Source organism: Chrysochloris asiatica, unplaced genomic scaffold (genome assembly GCF_000296735.1).
Source record: "Chrysochloris asiatica unplaced genomic scaffold, ChrAsi1.0 scaffold00094, whole genome shotgun sequence".
Lineage (NCBI taxonomy): Eukaryota > Metazoa > Chordata > Mammalia > Afrosoricida > Chrysochloridae > Chrysochloris > Chrysochloris asiatica.
Window position 1 is genome coordinate 4684827 of NW_006408612.1, and position 17528 is coordinate 4702354.

General features: G+C 40.0%; 1 protein-coding gene across 1 annotated transcript in view; it reads right to left on the bottom strand.

Annotated features, from left to right (window-relative positions):
• Nucleotides 1-17252, bottom strand: part of SP3 (Sp3 transcription factor) — a 62221-nt gene extending 44969 nt beyond the window's left edge. Inside the window, 3 exon segments of the mRNA XM_006866650.1 lie at nt 5284-6643; nt 16482-16604; nt 17103-17252. Coding sequence (XP_006866712.1) covers nt 5284-6643; nt 16482-16604; nt 17103-17228 — 1609 coding nt within the window. The 5' untranslated portion in view covers nt 17229-17252.
• Between the last annotated feature and the right edge of the window lie 276 nt (nt 17253-17528).

Sequence of the window (17528 nt, forward strand, 5' to 3'; positions counted from 1 at the left end):
TGTGTGTTTTTTCAAAAAAGCTAAAGTGGATAAAGAGAAATACTTTTAACTGATGGTATACGGAAGGGATTATAATCAATGTAATGCAACAAGTTATATGAATTGTTGAATGTGAAACTGATGATGTGCCCTGTAAACTTTCATTCAATCCACAATAAAAACCTTAAATTAAAAAAAATAAATAACAAAAACAGCATGCCAGTAATGAACAGAAACAGTGTGGCCTGGTTAGCTCCATGTCCCAGAGGATAGGGGATAGGGAAATTTGCTCAAAAAATTATCAACCCCTTGTGCCCCCCCACCCCCACCTGCAAGTCAGATTCATGCTTGGGGGAGGGGTTGGGAGGTCAACAGGTATAGGGTTAATTTCCAATGAAAGGAAAAAAAAAATCATTAAAAAGGTCAAAGAAATTCCAGAACCCTGGTATAACCATGGTGCCTTCTCATGTATTTTTTAGAAAATTGTTAATTCCTTACTTACCAAAAGTAAAAATGTAAACCACTATCAAACTTTCATTTAATTATTCTAATCTGGGCATACTAGGCCTGACACATATAAGAAATTTCTACTCACTGTTCACGTGCAAAAAACCACTCCCTGAAATAATTTACCATTCTTCTTACCAATTAAAAAGACAGTACACCAACGGTTATTTTTCCTATTTCCAAATATCCCCATAATGAAAAATTCACTCACTTTAACTTTTACTTTTTTAAACTCTTTCCCTACTTTCTTGAAATGGGAAATTTTCATTAAATTTAAATAGTATTCTGGAGTTCAGGCAGTCCCTAAGTTATAAACAAGATCAGAACAGGTGTATATGTTGTTGTTATGTGCCATCGAGTTGGTTCCGACCCACAGTGACCCTGTATAGGGTTTCCGAGAGTGTAAATCTTTACAGGAGTAGAATGCTTCATCTTTCTCCCGCAGAGCAGCTGGTAGTTTCGAACCGCTTACCTTAAGGTTCGCAGCCCGATTCGTAACCACTACGCTACCATGTAAGTGCTCATTTAACCTTTAGTGCTAAAGGTTTAAAGCCTTTTTAGTTGTTTAAAAGCTTCATGTATAACAAAGTGAAGGTGAAGATGACGATAACGAATGTTAAATTCAACAGTTTCAAAATTAGGGCAGATTTACATAACATTAAAGCAAGGTTTCAAAGATGGTAGCACCCCACTCAAAGATTGCTCCCCACTTTAAACATGTGTGAAACTTCACAGTTCTGCCAATAATCTAGTCACACATATCAGACTCCTGAATGGGTTCACTATGCCCCCTTCCGAGTTTCCCAATCCAGAGCTATGATGTCTACTTTCTCCATTCCAGTTACAGTGACAAATCACCCAAATTGTAAATATTCCAATCTGGTTCACTGCATTGGCCATGATAAAACCAGTTCAAAGTCATACCTTAACTAAGACACTGTCTCTAAGACATGTTCATAATCCAGGGACTGACTGTACAAGCTCACCTCATTTTACTATACAAACTTTATTTTTTACTTTTTAAACAAATTGAAGGTTTGTGGGCAAATCTATCAGTGCCGTTTTTCCAACAGCATGTGCTCATTTCATTTCTGTGTCACATTTTAGTAATCCTCATAATATTTCAAGCCTTTTCATAATACACAATTAATATTATAGTGTAAACATAACTTTTCTGTATGGACTTAAAAAACAACAACAAAAAAAAAAAAACAACAACATGTAATTAGCTTTATCGCAATGGCCTGGTACCAAACCCATATCTTCAAGGTATGTCTGTACTTCTTTCATCCTTCCTTGCCACCAATCAATAGTTGGATTACCACTTAAAATTCCAATTTATATTTGGTTCAGACCATGTTTCTATTTTGATAGCAGTGTCATGGAGTCAATTCCGACTTACAGCAATCCTGTATAGGGTTTCCACAGTGCAGATGGTAATTTTGAACCGCCAACACCTTGCAGTTAGCAGTCCAGTGTTTATACAATATATGACTTTACTGAAGCCCTTGGTGCAACATAACTGAATTTCAGGACTAACATAAACCCATGAAAGCATAAATTCCCCAAAGATGTTGTTCCAATACATACACACCTCCATTAACCAATTAACTTTATACAAGTTTTTAAAAAACTTTCTAAAAACTATTTGATTCAATCAATTTATATTATTGATTGGTGACTCAAATTTTTCACCATTCTATATATCTGTGAATGCCTGTAAAAGCACAAGTTCTGATTTTGGAGTTACAAATAAATTTTAGTAAGCAGACAAATTCACAATATAAAATCCACCAACAAATAATAAAGATCAACTGAATAGTGTTAAGCACTGGACTGTGCACCATAAGATAAGTGATTCGAGCCCACCAGTGAAGCCCACCATTCAAGCCCACCAGGAGAGAAAGAGGAGGTTTTCCGTACCCACAAAGAAGCCCTATACAAGGTTGCTATGACTAAGAACGGTACACCAGTGGTACCAATACACTAGAAATTATAATAGTAATTATAGTTTAAGTTCACCTAAACTTAATCTATTAAATGTCAACATAACTAACATTTTATGAAGAGTAACTGTTTCCCAAAACAAAACAAAAAATTAATGTGCAGTCACGGTTTACATTTTTGCAAACCTCTTTTTAATGACTAGATTTAAAGAAGGTAGTTAGAATCTACTATATATGCTTCTATATAAACTGTTACAACATATGGTTTGAGTTGCAAAAAAAAAAAATAGCTAATCTCACAAAGATGCACACATACACACACATGAGGGTGAGTCAAAAAGTATCCACACTCCAGTTATATTAAAACTTCTGTTAGCTGCACTGTCTTTATCAGCCCTTTCCACTCAAGGTCACTGCTATGCAGGTGTGAATGTGGACATTTGCAAACAAAATGGACTGATACTCAAAGGAAGGTAAAATTTCTTTTAAAAAAATCTTTACTGATGATGAAACATGAATTAATCACTGTGAGCCTGAGAGCAAACAGCAGAGTATGGAAAAGAAACATCCTCAACTGACAACCAAGGAAAAGTTTAAAAGTCAATTATCAGCTAGAAGATTGATGCTTACAGTTTTCTGGGATTCTCAAGGGCCAGTATTGGAATACTATCATGAAAAAGGTTCAATAATCAACAATGCTCCTTACAGTGAGATGCTCACTGAAGAACTGAAGCCTCAACTTCAGAATTTAAAAAGCAGAGGACTACTAGCCAAGGATGCTGTGATGTTGCATGACATTGCACATTCACACACCTCTGCCCACACTGCTGACACACTACAAAAACTTCATTTTCAGATGTAAAAGCATCCTCCCTATAGGCCTGATCTTGCTCTATTGAACTTTCACCTACTTGGTACCCTGAAAGCAGCCTTTTGAGGACTAAGATTCACCTCTGATGAAGATGTGAAGACAGCAGTGTATTTGTGGCTCGCAGCTCAGCCTAAAACATTTTTTAATATGGGAAAGCTTGTTGACAGATGGAAAAGGTAAGCAAAGAGATAATGTCAAAACTGAAGTATTTATCTTTTCTAAAAGCTGATTTAAATAAATTCTGTAGCCAGAGTGCAGATAATTTTTGACTCATCCCTGTAGATGAAAAAAGGAGAAATAACCAATTGTGGCTATTTTTCTGTGATGCTTTACCAAGTTTGACATGCAGGAATTTCTTAAAGATCAATTACAATGTAGAATTTGAAACCCTATCAGTAAATTTTCAATACTCTATCACTGATCTATCTTGGACTTTAAGTATATGATAATTTTGTAGCATAAATGAGTTTGTCATTTGAAAAATACTTGTTCACTGAGTAATACAGATCTTCTAAATGCTCATGCATTTTAATAGTCCAAAAACCCTATTTATTAATATCACCACTCATCTCATCAAAAATAGTATTGAAAAACTATTAAGCTCATGGTAAAACATTCATATTTTCTAAATTCCAATTTTCATTTAAAAGCTCAAATTTTATAATGGACAACAACCACCATCTGTTTTTTTTCTTGCAATAGAGGTTATGTGAGAAAATATCTGAAAAAATATCTTTTATTTAAAGGACTGAGTCTCAGTTACTATAGTTTGTCAGGTGTTCTTCCAAGTAAAAACAGTATCCCATGAAAATAGCATCTAGTAGCTCTTGAAATTCAAACAACTAATACAAGTGCACCATTAGAGGAAAAAGTGTTTTTCAAAGACAACTTACTTCAGGATGCAGATTACTTTATTAAAACCCAATTAATTACAAAGAACATTACAAAGACAGAGTTGGAAAAGAAAATCAAAACCACAGTAAGACACCAAAAAGATAAACAAGTTTTGGTGGAGATATAGGAAAATTAGAACCCCTGTAAATTGGTGGTAACTGAAACTCCAAACTCACTGCCATCCAGTTGATTCTGACTCAGACTGCCCTGTATAGGGTTTCTGAGACTGTCAATCTTTATAGGAACAGAAAGCCTCCTCTTTCTTGACCTGCGGACATTGTGGTTTGCAGTCTAGTGCTTATCCTTACAGCACTACAAGGGCTCCAAACTGCTGGTGGTGTGTGTGTAGAGTCCATTCAGACTCAAAGGTGACCTGTACTGAGTTAACTAGACTGTAAATCTTTACAGGAGCAGAAAGCCCCATCATTCTCTCAGAATGGATGGTAGTTTCCCACTGCTAACCTTGAGATTAGTAGCCCAACTCATATGCCACTACACTACATGGGTTCCTTCCAAACTGCTGGTAGGAAAACCATTTTGGCAATTTTACATTATGGGAAAACAAGTCACCAAAGAAAAAATGGCTTAGCCAAAAACAATATAACTATCTAGTGGCTGAGACAATATAAGTAATCTTTACTCCCAAGATTATGTTTTCACTATGTCAACCTGACTCTCCAACCAAATACAATTTTAAAAACATTTTACCTACATCACACCTATGTTACCTACCCAAGACACCCTACCTCCCAAATAAAACTTTTAAGTAATGGCTTAACAGTACTAATCAGATATGAAAACAAATATGAAATTGATAGGGAAAAACTTCAAATGTAATTGGTGTAACAGAGAAATTAGTCCTCAATGTCAAAAATTACAAAGTTTCAATGGAGAACAATCTGGAAAATATTTTTATGTCACTTTTCATACAACACTGAGAAATGTACTATGGCTTTTTAAAGAGAGTCAAAGGCTGATAAATATCTAAAGCAATGTTAACGTCTCACTGAATTGATCTATGGCATAACATAATCTAAAACAGACAAAGAATGATCTTCTAGCAAACGCTGTATAAAATAAACTTACCTGCAGGACTGTCGGCATTCTCTCCTGGATGTAGCTGTATACCAGTAGAATCTATAGAGTTTACTGTAACTGTCTGTAGATTTGGCAACTGACCAGTGCTTAGACTAACTGGAGTTGAAGTCAAGGCTCCACCTGCTGCAACTTGACCAAGCGTGAGTGTCTGAACAGGTGTCAACGTTATTTGTTGGGCAGCAGTATTCTGTATTTGCAAGTTCTGCAAGTTCTGGACCCCTTGTACTTGAAAGGTTTGCCATGTTATCTGTCCAGAAGGGGTCACTGTCTGTGCCTGAATTAAAAAGGTTCCTGGATTCAGCTGCAACTGAAGATTTTGCAAAGCCTGTTGTGATATATTTTGACCGCTGGCTTGCACACCATGGATTGTCTGTGGTGTAATACCTTGCACAATTTGGGCTTGACTGGTTGGCTGCTGAGACTCTTGAAGTTGTAGATGTTGTACAATAGGCTGTGCTGTAGAAACCTGAATATTCTGAGCCTGTGTCTCTTCAGAAACAGGCGACTGGATATAATTTCCCTGAAGATCTGAAGAATGCACTTGCCCACTAGAAGTGGTCAAGCTATTTGTGTTTTGTTGTAATATACCTGTACTATCTATAGTAACAGGCAACTGTGATGAAGAGGAGGTTGGCACAAATAAATCTGTATCAGTATTAGTTTCATTAATATCAGGAGAAACCCGTTCACCAGTCCTTTCTGAATTGTCTGAACTATCCATAGCTTGTCCTGTATTTATCAAATGTCCATCGGCATTAATGCCTGCAGTCATTGTCTGAGAACTGCCAGAGAGTCCCAAAGAATCTAGATCGACACTATTGATTGGTACAAAGGTAATATTTCCTGGCAGACCAAGAGGCACATTAGCAACTACTTGGGTTTGGCCAGGAAAAGATGAACCACCAATTGCAACTCCCTGAACCTGGACCTGACCAGTCTGTGGTATGAGATCCTGGATATTACCCGGAGGTGTTCCCGAGGCAAGTAAAGTTTGATTAGAGCCAGGAATGATCTGAATTTGACCACTTTCTTGATTTATACCCCCATTATCTGAAGAGCCTGTAAAACCAATCTGAACCTGCTGACCATCTGATGACTGGATCTGTGGTATTACTTGATATTGAACATTGGACACTGTACCATTTGATGGCTCTGATCCTGGTGCAACTGAAAATATTTGTTGATTCTGCAAATTCTGAAGGGGAAGGACATACTGCCCACTTGAAGTAGTAGCACTTGGAATCTGTACTAGATTACCAGCTTCATCTTTTATGGTTGTTGGTGTGGCTGACAAAACCTCCCATCGATTTGGTGCTCCTCCTAACTGTGCAGAAGCCAAATCACCTGTCTGGATGAAGAAAACAAAAAAAAAATGTTACATGATATACTTGTGAGCTATTTAAATCAATCCTTGAAAATTGGCATCAATCCTACTTCCTGAAGATAGGTTATCTTATACACAATAGAGTTCAAATACAGAAGCAGTGCTTTTTGAACTACAAAAACAATCACTTCCAGTTTTGCTCGTTATTATGATGGTCCTATTTGGGGGTGGGAAATCACAAATTAATCTTCTAGTTCTTGATCTAGGATCACTAACGCTGTGTTTCTGTTCTTGTTGCTAGCTAAGTGCTGTCGAATTGGTTTCTACTCACTGCAACCTTGTACAGGGTTTCCAAGTCTATAAATCTTTTGTGGGAGCAGAAAGCCTCCTCTTTTTCCACAGAGGGGCTGATGGGCTTGAACCCCCGACCTTGTAGTTTGCAGCCCAGTATTTATCCTACAGAGTCACCACACTCCCTACTAATACTATACAATTTAAAAAATAAAAAGGTGAAGGTAGCTAGAGTTTATGGACTTCTCAAACTAAAAACTATTGGAAAATTCAAAGAGCATGCAATCCTCTAAAAATGTATCACTAAACCAGGTGCTTTATATATTTATGAACAAGAAAAAAACACTACTTGTGCAATGTTTTCTAAGTTTCCCAAGTTAGAAAAATAATGTTACTATAAAATGTAAATCAAGTGAATCCATACGATAAGCACTAGACTACAAGCAACAGGATTAGCAATTCGAGTACATCAAGTTACTCCTTGGGACAAAGATGAAGCTTTCTACTCCCAGAAAAAGATTTAAAGCCTCGGCAACCAACACAGGGTGTCTGTGAGTCAAATCCAACTTGACAGCACTTAACAACAATAACGCTATTATGAAGGCGGGCTGGGCTGGTGATGGATGTAGTGGGTTGGTTACACGTTGGGCTGCTAACCACAAAGTCTTGAATTCAAATCCACCATCCGCTCCACAGGAGAAAGATGAGGCTTTCTGCTCCCTAGAAGATATACAGCCTCAGAAACCCTACACAAGGTCCCTAAGGTGTTAGAACCAACTTGGCCACCACTTTTAGCTGTACACCACTATAAATGCATGGCTAGGGTTACTCCATTAGCAAGCCATCAATGTTCTTTACTTTTCTCATGAACTACATACGAAAAAAATATGAGACCTTAAAATAACGAGTTAAGGTTTTTGTCCTATGACCACACAGCAAAAGTAGCCCTATCTGAAAGGTTCTCCTAGAAACTAAAAGCTGGAGGCTATTGGTATGGCTTTTCCTACTACTCTATTTTACATCTGCAGCAGAATGGCAGGCATACACATCTTGCATTGTGTGACTTGCTAGTATCTTAGGCATCATCCCCTAATTGTAGATTACACAAGATTAGAGAAATATTAAGGTAGAAAAACACAATGCAATCAAACCCTACTACGGAGTCCTGGTGTAGTACTGTGGGTTAATGCGCTGAACTGCAAGGTTGGTTTGAATCTCAAGGTTGGCGGTTCAAGCTCACCAGCTGCTGCTTGGAAACACTATACAGGGCAGGGACATTATTGGTTGGAACAGACTCGAGGACACTTAACAATAACAACATGACAATGTCAGTAAGGTTTTTTTAAAGGGAATAACAGTAATCTAAAATATGAGCTTTTCTTTTACATACCAAGCATAAGGGTAGGAGTTACAAGATTGTGTCATTTACTTCGTAAAGAGCTCTGGTACCATAGTGGTTACGAATAAGGCTGTGAACCGCAAGGTCAGCAGTTCGAAACTACCAGCTGTTCCGCAGGAGAAAGATGAGGCTTTCTGTTCCCATAAAGATTTACAGCCTCGGAAAACCTATACAGGGTCACTATGAGTCGGAACCAACTCCACGGCACATAACCACCACCACCACCATTTACTTCTTAAAACAATTCAGGTGGTGTCATCCCCATTTCACCAATAAGAAAACTGAGAGATAAGACCACGTACTTATTAAATGGTTGAAAACAAATTTAAAATCAGGACAAATCTAACTCTAAAACCAATGCCCTTATTCATTATATCATACTTGTCTCCCACTGGGGGATGATACCCTCTATGAACAAATCACCATTAAAATAAAGCCAGACAGCTGTGGCTCAGTAGGATAAGCAATGGACCGACAAGGTTGGCAGTTCAAAGCCACTGGCTACTCCACAGAAGTCCTATACAGGGTTGCTATGAATTGGAACTGATTCTACGGCACTTACCACCACCCTACTTTCAGGAACTCCGGTGGCACAGAGGGGTAAGCATTGGGCTACTAGTAGCAAGGTCAGTGGTTTGAACCCATTAGTCACTCTGCAAGGGAGAAAGATGAGGCTAGCTGCTCAGACATCCTGGGGAGCAGTTATACTGTCCTACTACGACTCACGGCACACAGCCACCACCACCACTACAAGTCAGAATCGACTTGATGGCACAGGTTCTGAGATTCTCCTTCCATTTAGGCCTACTTGTGATTTCCTGCAACTTTACCACTAGACAATAAACACACCACCATATCTAAGCCAGTATTCTCAACCTAGGGATCCATGATTGGGATTAAAAGAATCTAAGGCCTCTTGTGGAGTCCTGGTGTGGCTCTGGAGGTTAATGCGCCAGATTGCAAAGCCGTTTGAACTGCAAGGTCGGCGGTTCAAATTCACCAGCTGCTCCTTGGAAACCCTATACAGGGTCGCTATGGGTCAGAATCGACTCGACGGCACTCAACAACAACAACAAGGCCTCTTGTAGCATAGTGGTTATGAGTCAGGCTGCTAACCTCAAGGTCAGCATTTGAAACTACCAGCTGTTCTGCAGAAGAAAGATGAGGCTTTCTGCTCCCGTGAAGATATACAGCCTCGGAAACCCTATACAAGGTCGCTCCATGGCACATCCCCACGAAGTCTCACAAAGTCTTTAGTGTAGCACTGTGGGTTAATTTGCTGGACTGCAAGGTAGGTTTGAACTGCACGGTTGGTGGTTCAAGCTCACCAGCCACTCCGGAAACCCTATCAGGATCACCATGAGTCGGAACCAACTCAAGGGCACTTAACAACAATGAAGTCTCTAAAATAGAACAACTTTTTGAGGAAGTACAATTTTAGGGGAAGGGAGTCACATGGGGAACCATACCCTCTATGAAAAAATCACCATCAAAATAAAGCTAACTGATATAGCTCTGTAGGCTAAGCACTGGACTAAAGGCAGTTCAAAAACACCAGTTAACTCCTTGGAGACCTTATTCAGGGTCACTATGAGTCAGAACCGACTCGACAGCACTTAACAACATTAAGTCTCTAAAATAGAACAACTTTTTAAGGGAGTCCAATCTTAGGGAAAGGAGTAATGTATGTAATCATTGTCTCAAAACAGACTTAAGATCTAAAAAAGATTAAATACTGTTCTCCCGACATAAACCATTCCATAAAATTTAATGCAAATATTATAGAAACAAAAACTTTTCGGTTTCTAATTTTCATGAAGACCCATAGTTAGGAAGTACGTATTTCAATGGATGCACCAGTTTAATAACCCAATTCAAACATTTGAGCCTATCTGCCAAATTAAACAAGCATGTGAATCAACCCATTGATACACAATCTGTCTTCCAATAGCTCACATTGTATCCAAGCTGACTTGCACATACATACTACCAAGTGAAAAGCGGTATGCACTAACCATATGATCACACAAGAGGTATTTTACAATAAAAATGTTCAACATGGAAAGTTAGGAAATAGGAATAAAAAAAATTAATGAAAATTTAGCAACAATATTGTCATGGACAAAAAGAAACTCCAAAGAATAACATAGTTTGGCATTCAAGAGAATGCCTGAAGAGGCTCAGATTCCTAGATTTCTAGAAGTAATAGGGAACCAAATTAAACCTACTGCCATCAAGTTAATTCCAACTCACAGCAAACCTGTATAGGGTTTTCTTGAGACTGTAAATCTTTTCGTGAGCAGAAAACCTCATCTCTCTTCAGAAGAGTGGCCGGAGGGTTTGAATCGCCTACTTTGTAGCGGAGAACAGGACTAGACATTCCTATCTGAGCAAGTAAATGGCTTCATAGACTCTGCTAAGGAGTTTGGACTTTATTCTGCAGATTGTGAAGGAAAGCTGTAAAAGGTTTCTAAGCAAGTAAGTGGTGCGCTAAAGAAAGGTAAACTAAGACCTAGTGAAAGAAGACGAAAGAAAGGCAGAAGAGACTAAAAACAGTGAAAATGTTGGACCAACTACAAATGTCAACAACTCCTGATTTGGCACTGTAGGATCAGTTCTGGACTGTGAAACACAAGAGCAGCAGTTCAAACACACCAACTGTTCCTTGGAAACCCTAGACAGGGTCGATATGAGTCAAAATCGACTGGATAACACATAGCAACAAACTAAAATAGTTATTCATCCTTTAAACACAAAGACAATTAAAATGAGGCACCAGACATCAAAATTACATATTCTTTAACTTCTATCTGGTATAAAAATCACAAACTTAAGTCATCTTTCCTAATACTACAATATAATTCATGTTTCATTTCAGTCTATTGGAATTTTAAGTACACTAAAGATATTTAAATCTATTCATTAAACTTTATTACACAATTTTTACTGAAGCCTGTCTAAAATCCAATGGATTAGCACTGGACTACAAACCAAAAGGTCTGCTGTTGAAACCCACCAGGTGCTCCTGGAAAACCCTGTACACAGTTGCTAATGAGTCGGAATCAATTCAACGCACTTAATAACAACAATCTTACGAAGGTTGTTCATCTTTTGAGACTCAATTGTTCGATTTTTTTCTGACCAGCATTAAGTTTACAATTATTCAATTATCACCAAGACTGTTGTGTTAAGTGCCAACGAGTCGGTTCCGATCATAGCGACCCTGTATAGGGTTTCCGAGAAGTGGATGGTGAGCCTGAACCACCAACGGCTCTGCAGTCTGGTGCATTATCCCACAGTGCGACACCATATCTCATACACAAACTAATTTTAAAATACTTTCATTTGTCACTCTTTATTCCTTAAAAAAAAAATCATTATTTATGACATCAAAAATATTTTTTCCAAGTAACAATGAAGACAGAGTATGACAGATCAAATATTCAACCTTTAATAAAAGCTTTCCAGTCAAAGAGATTCCATGAAAATAAGTACAACCACTCAAATGACAAATCTAATGAAATGCTGCCCAAAAGTTGCCCCTGCACAGAGGCTAAGTCAAAATAAACTACAGTACCATTTTCTCCAGCAAAGTAGGATATTAACTGAAGACAAATTCTTAAACCAAGAATAAAGTGATATTCTGAGGTGGTTTTTTTTTTGTAAATAAACTTAAGCTGAAAGTATTTAGAAAAATACATATGAAGCACAGAAAAAGGATTGTCTTTTGTGACAAATTTGCAATTTTAAAAAATGTATTTAGGTATTTGATTTTTTACAAAGGAATGGGGGAAAAAAATTTTAAAAAACAAAACTAGATTTCATGATTTAAACTAAAACTATTCATGTGAGGTGGTGCTGTGGGTTAATGCGCCTGACTGCAAAGCTGTTTGAACTGCAAGGTCAGCGGTTCAAGCTCACCAGCTGCTCCTTGAAAACCCTACAGAGTCAATATGGGTAGAAACTGACTAGATGGCACTTAACAATTAAGGTGAGGAGAGGAGGCAGGGTACTGGTACACTAGAAAGAAAACAACTCCAAAATGAATTTTAGTCCTAGATAACAATGTGTGATGAGACAACTCTCAAGTTCTTCATGTTAAAATAAAGTGGGAAGAAATAATACCTTTCAGGGTTATAAAAATCAAAAGACAAAGTTAAGCTTTATGAACTAGAAAGTGAAATGCAATCCTAAAACCAAACCAAACACACTACCACTGAGTCAATTCCAACTAATAGCGATACTATGGTAGCAGAACAGCCCCAGAAGTGTTTATAAGGATGAAATCTTTAGAAAACAGTGTCCCATCTTTCTTCTTCAATGCTCCAACTGCTGACCACTTGGTTGGCAGTGGAGTGCTTTAAATCACTGCACCACCAGGGTTCCTAAAAGAAAACAAAGTACACCCAAATACCAAATATTGTTGTTGTTAAGTGCCACTGAGTTGGTTCCAACCCACTGCAACCCTGTATAGGGTTTCCCATGAGCAGCTGGTGAGCTTGAACCAAATGAGAAAGGAATAAATTAGAAAATCCTTTAAGATACAAAGAAAAAAGGATCCTAGTTTACTGGAAACACCATAGAAAGGCAGAAAAAGACTACTATTAGGCTTATTTTGTTTCTAAAACAATGGTTTGTGCACCAAACCCAGAAACCTAAGGTTACAACAAAATGAACCTCTATATAACCTTCTACATAAATTTATAAACTAAAAGCAAGGTCCACAACTGTTTGTTGGTTTTGAGTAACTCCTTTGAGTAACTCTAAACCCTTACTGGACAAAACAACATCTATCATGGTAGCTGGCATTATAGTAAAAAGTTGCCACTGAAGATATTCAAGTCTCCATCTAAATATAAACACATAGCCACATGACAAAAAAGGACCACAACCTAGAGTAGCCCTGGGTGGCACCAGCAGTGACATGGCTATAGTAATTCATTACAAGAGCATTCTCTAGTGCAAACAGGCATAAAAACAAAGGGGAGGGAGAGAGTAAAAGAGGTATCTACTCCTAGTGTGGTGCTGTGGGCTAATGTGCCAGACTGCAAAGTCAATTTGAACCACAAGGTCAGCGGTTCAAGTTCACCAGTTGCTCCTCGGAAACCCTATACAGGGTCACTATGGGTCAGAACTGACTCGATGGCCCTTAAAAACAACAACAACAACTCAGAGAATACCTATGGAAAAGGAAAAAGAGAAAACTCATGCCACATTGCATAACATTTGGAAAAGATTAACTTCTCCGTTCCCACAAATGGCTTTTTGAAAGCGAGACACAAGCAAAGAAGAGTATGTGTAAGTAAAAACAATAACAAGTGTAAATAAACCATGCTTAGGCAAACACTCAAGTTTTTTAAAACCATCAAGAAACATCAACTCAAAAATATTTTAAGTAAAATAAGCCAGTGTATTATTTATAATGATATTGTAGGTCTTAGTAAAAGCAATAGCAATAACAACCTCTTTTTGAAAAATGCTGTGCTGATTCATGTTTTAGCTCATCAACATGAATGGACTAAATTACTGAAATACTAAATTTACAACCTAAACTGAAAATAAGGTTCCATAATATTTCTCTTACTTTAATTAAACTAAAATACAAATGGAATCAACTAATTCACAAATTCACACAAATGCAAAGGAGACAAGTTGATACTTATTTTTAACCTATTTCTGATTTACTACTAAAATTAACTACACAACTTACAGTAATAAAGTAAAAGAAACTTCTGTATGAAATCATTTTTGGAAGTCCATATGGTGGGACCACATTATAGGTGAGACTGCTTTGCTATTATAGTTAGAGCTATAACCAAACACTCTTTCTTGGTCAGGATCCAAGATGAACTCAAATTAAAACAAATTTCAAATGATGGTTAAGGTATATCTCAAGCACAGCTGATTGGCTTTTCAAGGTATAATTAACACAAAGGCTAAACTGGCATAAAGTTTAATCTTATGTATATAGTCCCACTCCATTTTAAAGACAATATACCACAATACAATGTGGTATCCAAGAAGAGAAAAAGGGCATTACTAGAAAAGGTGGTGAAATGCTGACAAAGTATGTAATTAATAATAATCATACCAATGTTAATGTCCTAGTTTCTACTAACTCAAGTACACCATGGTGATGTTAACATTAGGAGAAACTGGATGAAGGGTATACAGTAGTTCTCAGTACTTACTCTATGCCACTTTTCTGTAACTCTGTACAATTACTGCAAAATAAAAAATTTATTTTTAAAGTAACAAATTCTGCAACCCTCTGATTTTTAGTAACTTAAGTAAAATTATTATTTAATCACATTTTCAAATAGACAAAACATGCCTACCGCTCGCTCCCCTAAGTTAGTCCTCTCATTTTGAGATGTAGACATCTGAAATTCACTTTTGACCTAGAAAAATAATTTTCCTATTTGCTCAGGAAAATGTATCCAAGCTGGCCACACCAATTTTAATCAAAGTGACCCTTTTTGGGGGCACAGGTTCCAAACATGCAAAGAAAACAATGCTCCAGCTGATTCTAGTTCTCGTTCATCTGGCGGGAAATGTGTGTCAGTAATGATTTGATAGTTGGTAGTCTACAGGAGGAGCTATGCCACAGTTGGGGCAGAGGTATGGCAACAACTTCCCTATATGTAAATGGCCAAAGATGTCTAAAGCTGAAGATAGTACTCTATCCCCATGTCTGAGATTCACACGTGTATACATACACATATTTTACAAATAACTTCCTCCTTTATATCTTCCCCTCCCCCACCCCTTCCTCATCTGTGAGCTGCTATTGAACCGTGCTAAAGTTTCAGCTACAAGAAACGTTTTGCTCCTTTTTACAATATAAAAAAGGTAAGTAGAAGCAATCTGCTTTGAAATTTTACTTATGTAGTGCTTTTCTAGAATAAACATTGTTTTAGCACTGTGGGATAAATGGACAGTTCACTACAAATAGATCCATAGATCTGTTTCTAAAGAAAAACTCGTCTCACAATTTTACGTTTTTATATTTTAATCTGTCTAAAAAAGCACAATTGAAAAAAAAAAACAAAAAAAAAACCTCTCAAGACAGTAAACTGGTCACATCCCCCAACAGTGTAACAATAGTGTGTCCTAATTTTAATATTAACTTTTAACACCTAGATGTGCAAGTATTTGCCACAGAACATACCAAACACCACTCTTTTAATCAATAGTGACTATTCAAAACATTAGTACACAATCAATTCCTATACTCCTTTTCAGAAAACAAAAAATAGAAAGGAGTTTCACTGTATTAGTATGAGGACGTCTACACGTTGAAAGAAATATAAAATTCACAATTAACAGTCGAAAAGCGGTTAGCAGTCAAAAAATTAGCTGTTTGTAGAAAGCCCTCATAACACACTGACCAGCTCCTGAACACACTCTGAAAACACTACAAAAATCTCACCTTATCTCATCAGACTAGCTAACACATCATGAAAATACAGCTTTGTCAACCAAACTCAACAATTGCACGTAAATCCCTAACTTGGACTTTTTCAAACACGAGCATCATTCCATTTCAAAAGCCAAAGTGATATCCAAGAAACTTGGTTGAGTCCAACTGTCATTAATTAAATGTTTTACTGCCCTTACAAAAAATTACAAATTTAAGTGGCAGTCTGCATAAAAGTAAAATTCAACGATGTTGAATGGCCACTAACAAGCACTCAAAACTACTCGCCTTACACACAAAAGGGTAATTCACAGAGTAAGCCTTCATTCTAGTTCTTTCGTTTTAGGAATGTAATCATTCAGATCTAGTAAGTTCTAACAGAAACAGCTCCAGGTTCAAAGATATTAAAATCCCACAGCCTAGCCTCTCTAGTTAATACTATGGCCGACAAGCTGTACTTGAAAATTCTGTAGTCGAGCGAAGGAGTTTTCAGCCCTATGTGAATGGTTCCAACATCCATTTTGGAGCCCTCTAGCCCCCAACTTCTAGGGCCTCATTTTGTAGGGAATTGTGAGTGAGCTGCCGCAATGACAATTTACGGGAAAGCCGGCGTGCACAGCACAGGCCAGGGCGCCCAAGCGGGCGGCGGGGGCCGGCGCCGGCGCCAGCAGGCCTTTTGGGCGGGTGCGCCCCAGGCCCGGGATGGCGGGCGCGGGGCCTAGGCGGGGGCAGGCCGCGCGCGCGGGACTTACCGCTCCGGCAGTGGCAGGGGCCCCAGCAGCGGCGGCCGCCTCCTCCTCGTCGTCCCCCGGTGATGGCGGCCCTATCTTGCTGCAGGTAGCGGCCAGCAGAGCGAGCGGTGACGGCTGAGTGTCCTACCCCCGATGGGCGGGTTCAGAGAGGGAGACAGGGGGAGGGGGTGGCGGTTAGGGCCGGGCCGCCGCTGGCTCGCACAGGAAGTGAGACTGGGTCCCGCCGGCTGCGCCCGGGCCAGCGCCAGCTCGCGCTCTCCTCCTCCTCCTCCCGGGCTCCGAACCGTAGGCACCCCGGCACCGCCGTCCACGGGCAGGCGGCGGGCTACGCGCCGGGCCTTCACCTTCCGCCCGGAACCCACCCCCGGGAGGGCGAGCGCGCGCGCGCGCGCACACACACACACACACACACACACACACACACACACACACACACACACACACAAAAGGCAGCGGGCGGGGGGCGCGCGGGCGGGGTCGGAGCGTTGGCGCCTCGGGCGGGCAGCTCCCGGGGCGGGGGGAGGGGAGGAGGGACGCGCGGAGGAGGGAGGGAGGGGAGAGGCGAGGGGAGGAGAAAGCGGCGAGAGGGGGGAGTCAGGCCAGGGCTCCGCCGCTCCTCACCTGGGCCGCCGCCGCCGCCGCCGCGCCGTTTCCGTGCTGCTGTTGCTGTTGCTGCTGCTGCTGCAGATACTCGCCGTGGCCGCCGCCGCTGCCCCCGCCGCCGCTGTCTACATCCAAGGCAGCCATTTCCTCTTGTTTCACGGGCTTTTCGGGAGCTGCAGGCACAGCGCGGGGGAGGGGGAGGCAGGGTGGAGGAGAGGGAGGGGGCCCGCGGGCCGAGGCGAAATGACTCGGAAAGCACGGGCCGAGTCCCCTTCCCCTCCCCCCCCGTCCCCCGGCGGCGGCGGCGGCGGCGGCTCCCTCCTCCCCTCCCTCCTGCTGCTGCCCCCGCCCGCCGAGGCTGTAACCCTCCTCCTCCTCGTTCCCTCCTCCTCCTCCTCCCCGCACTGCCCCTGCCCCCTCTCCTCTCCTCCCCTTTCCCTTCGC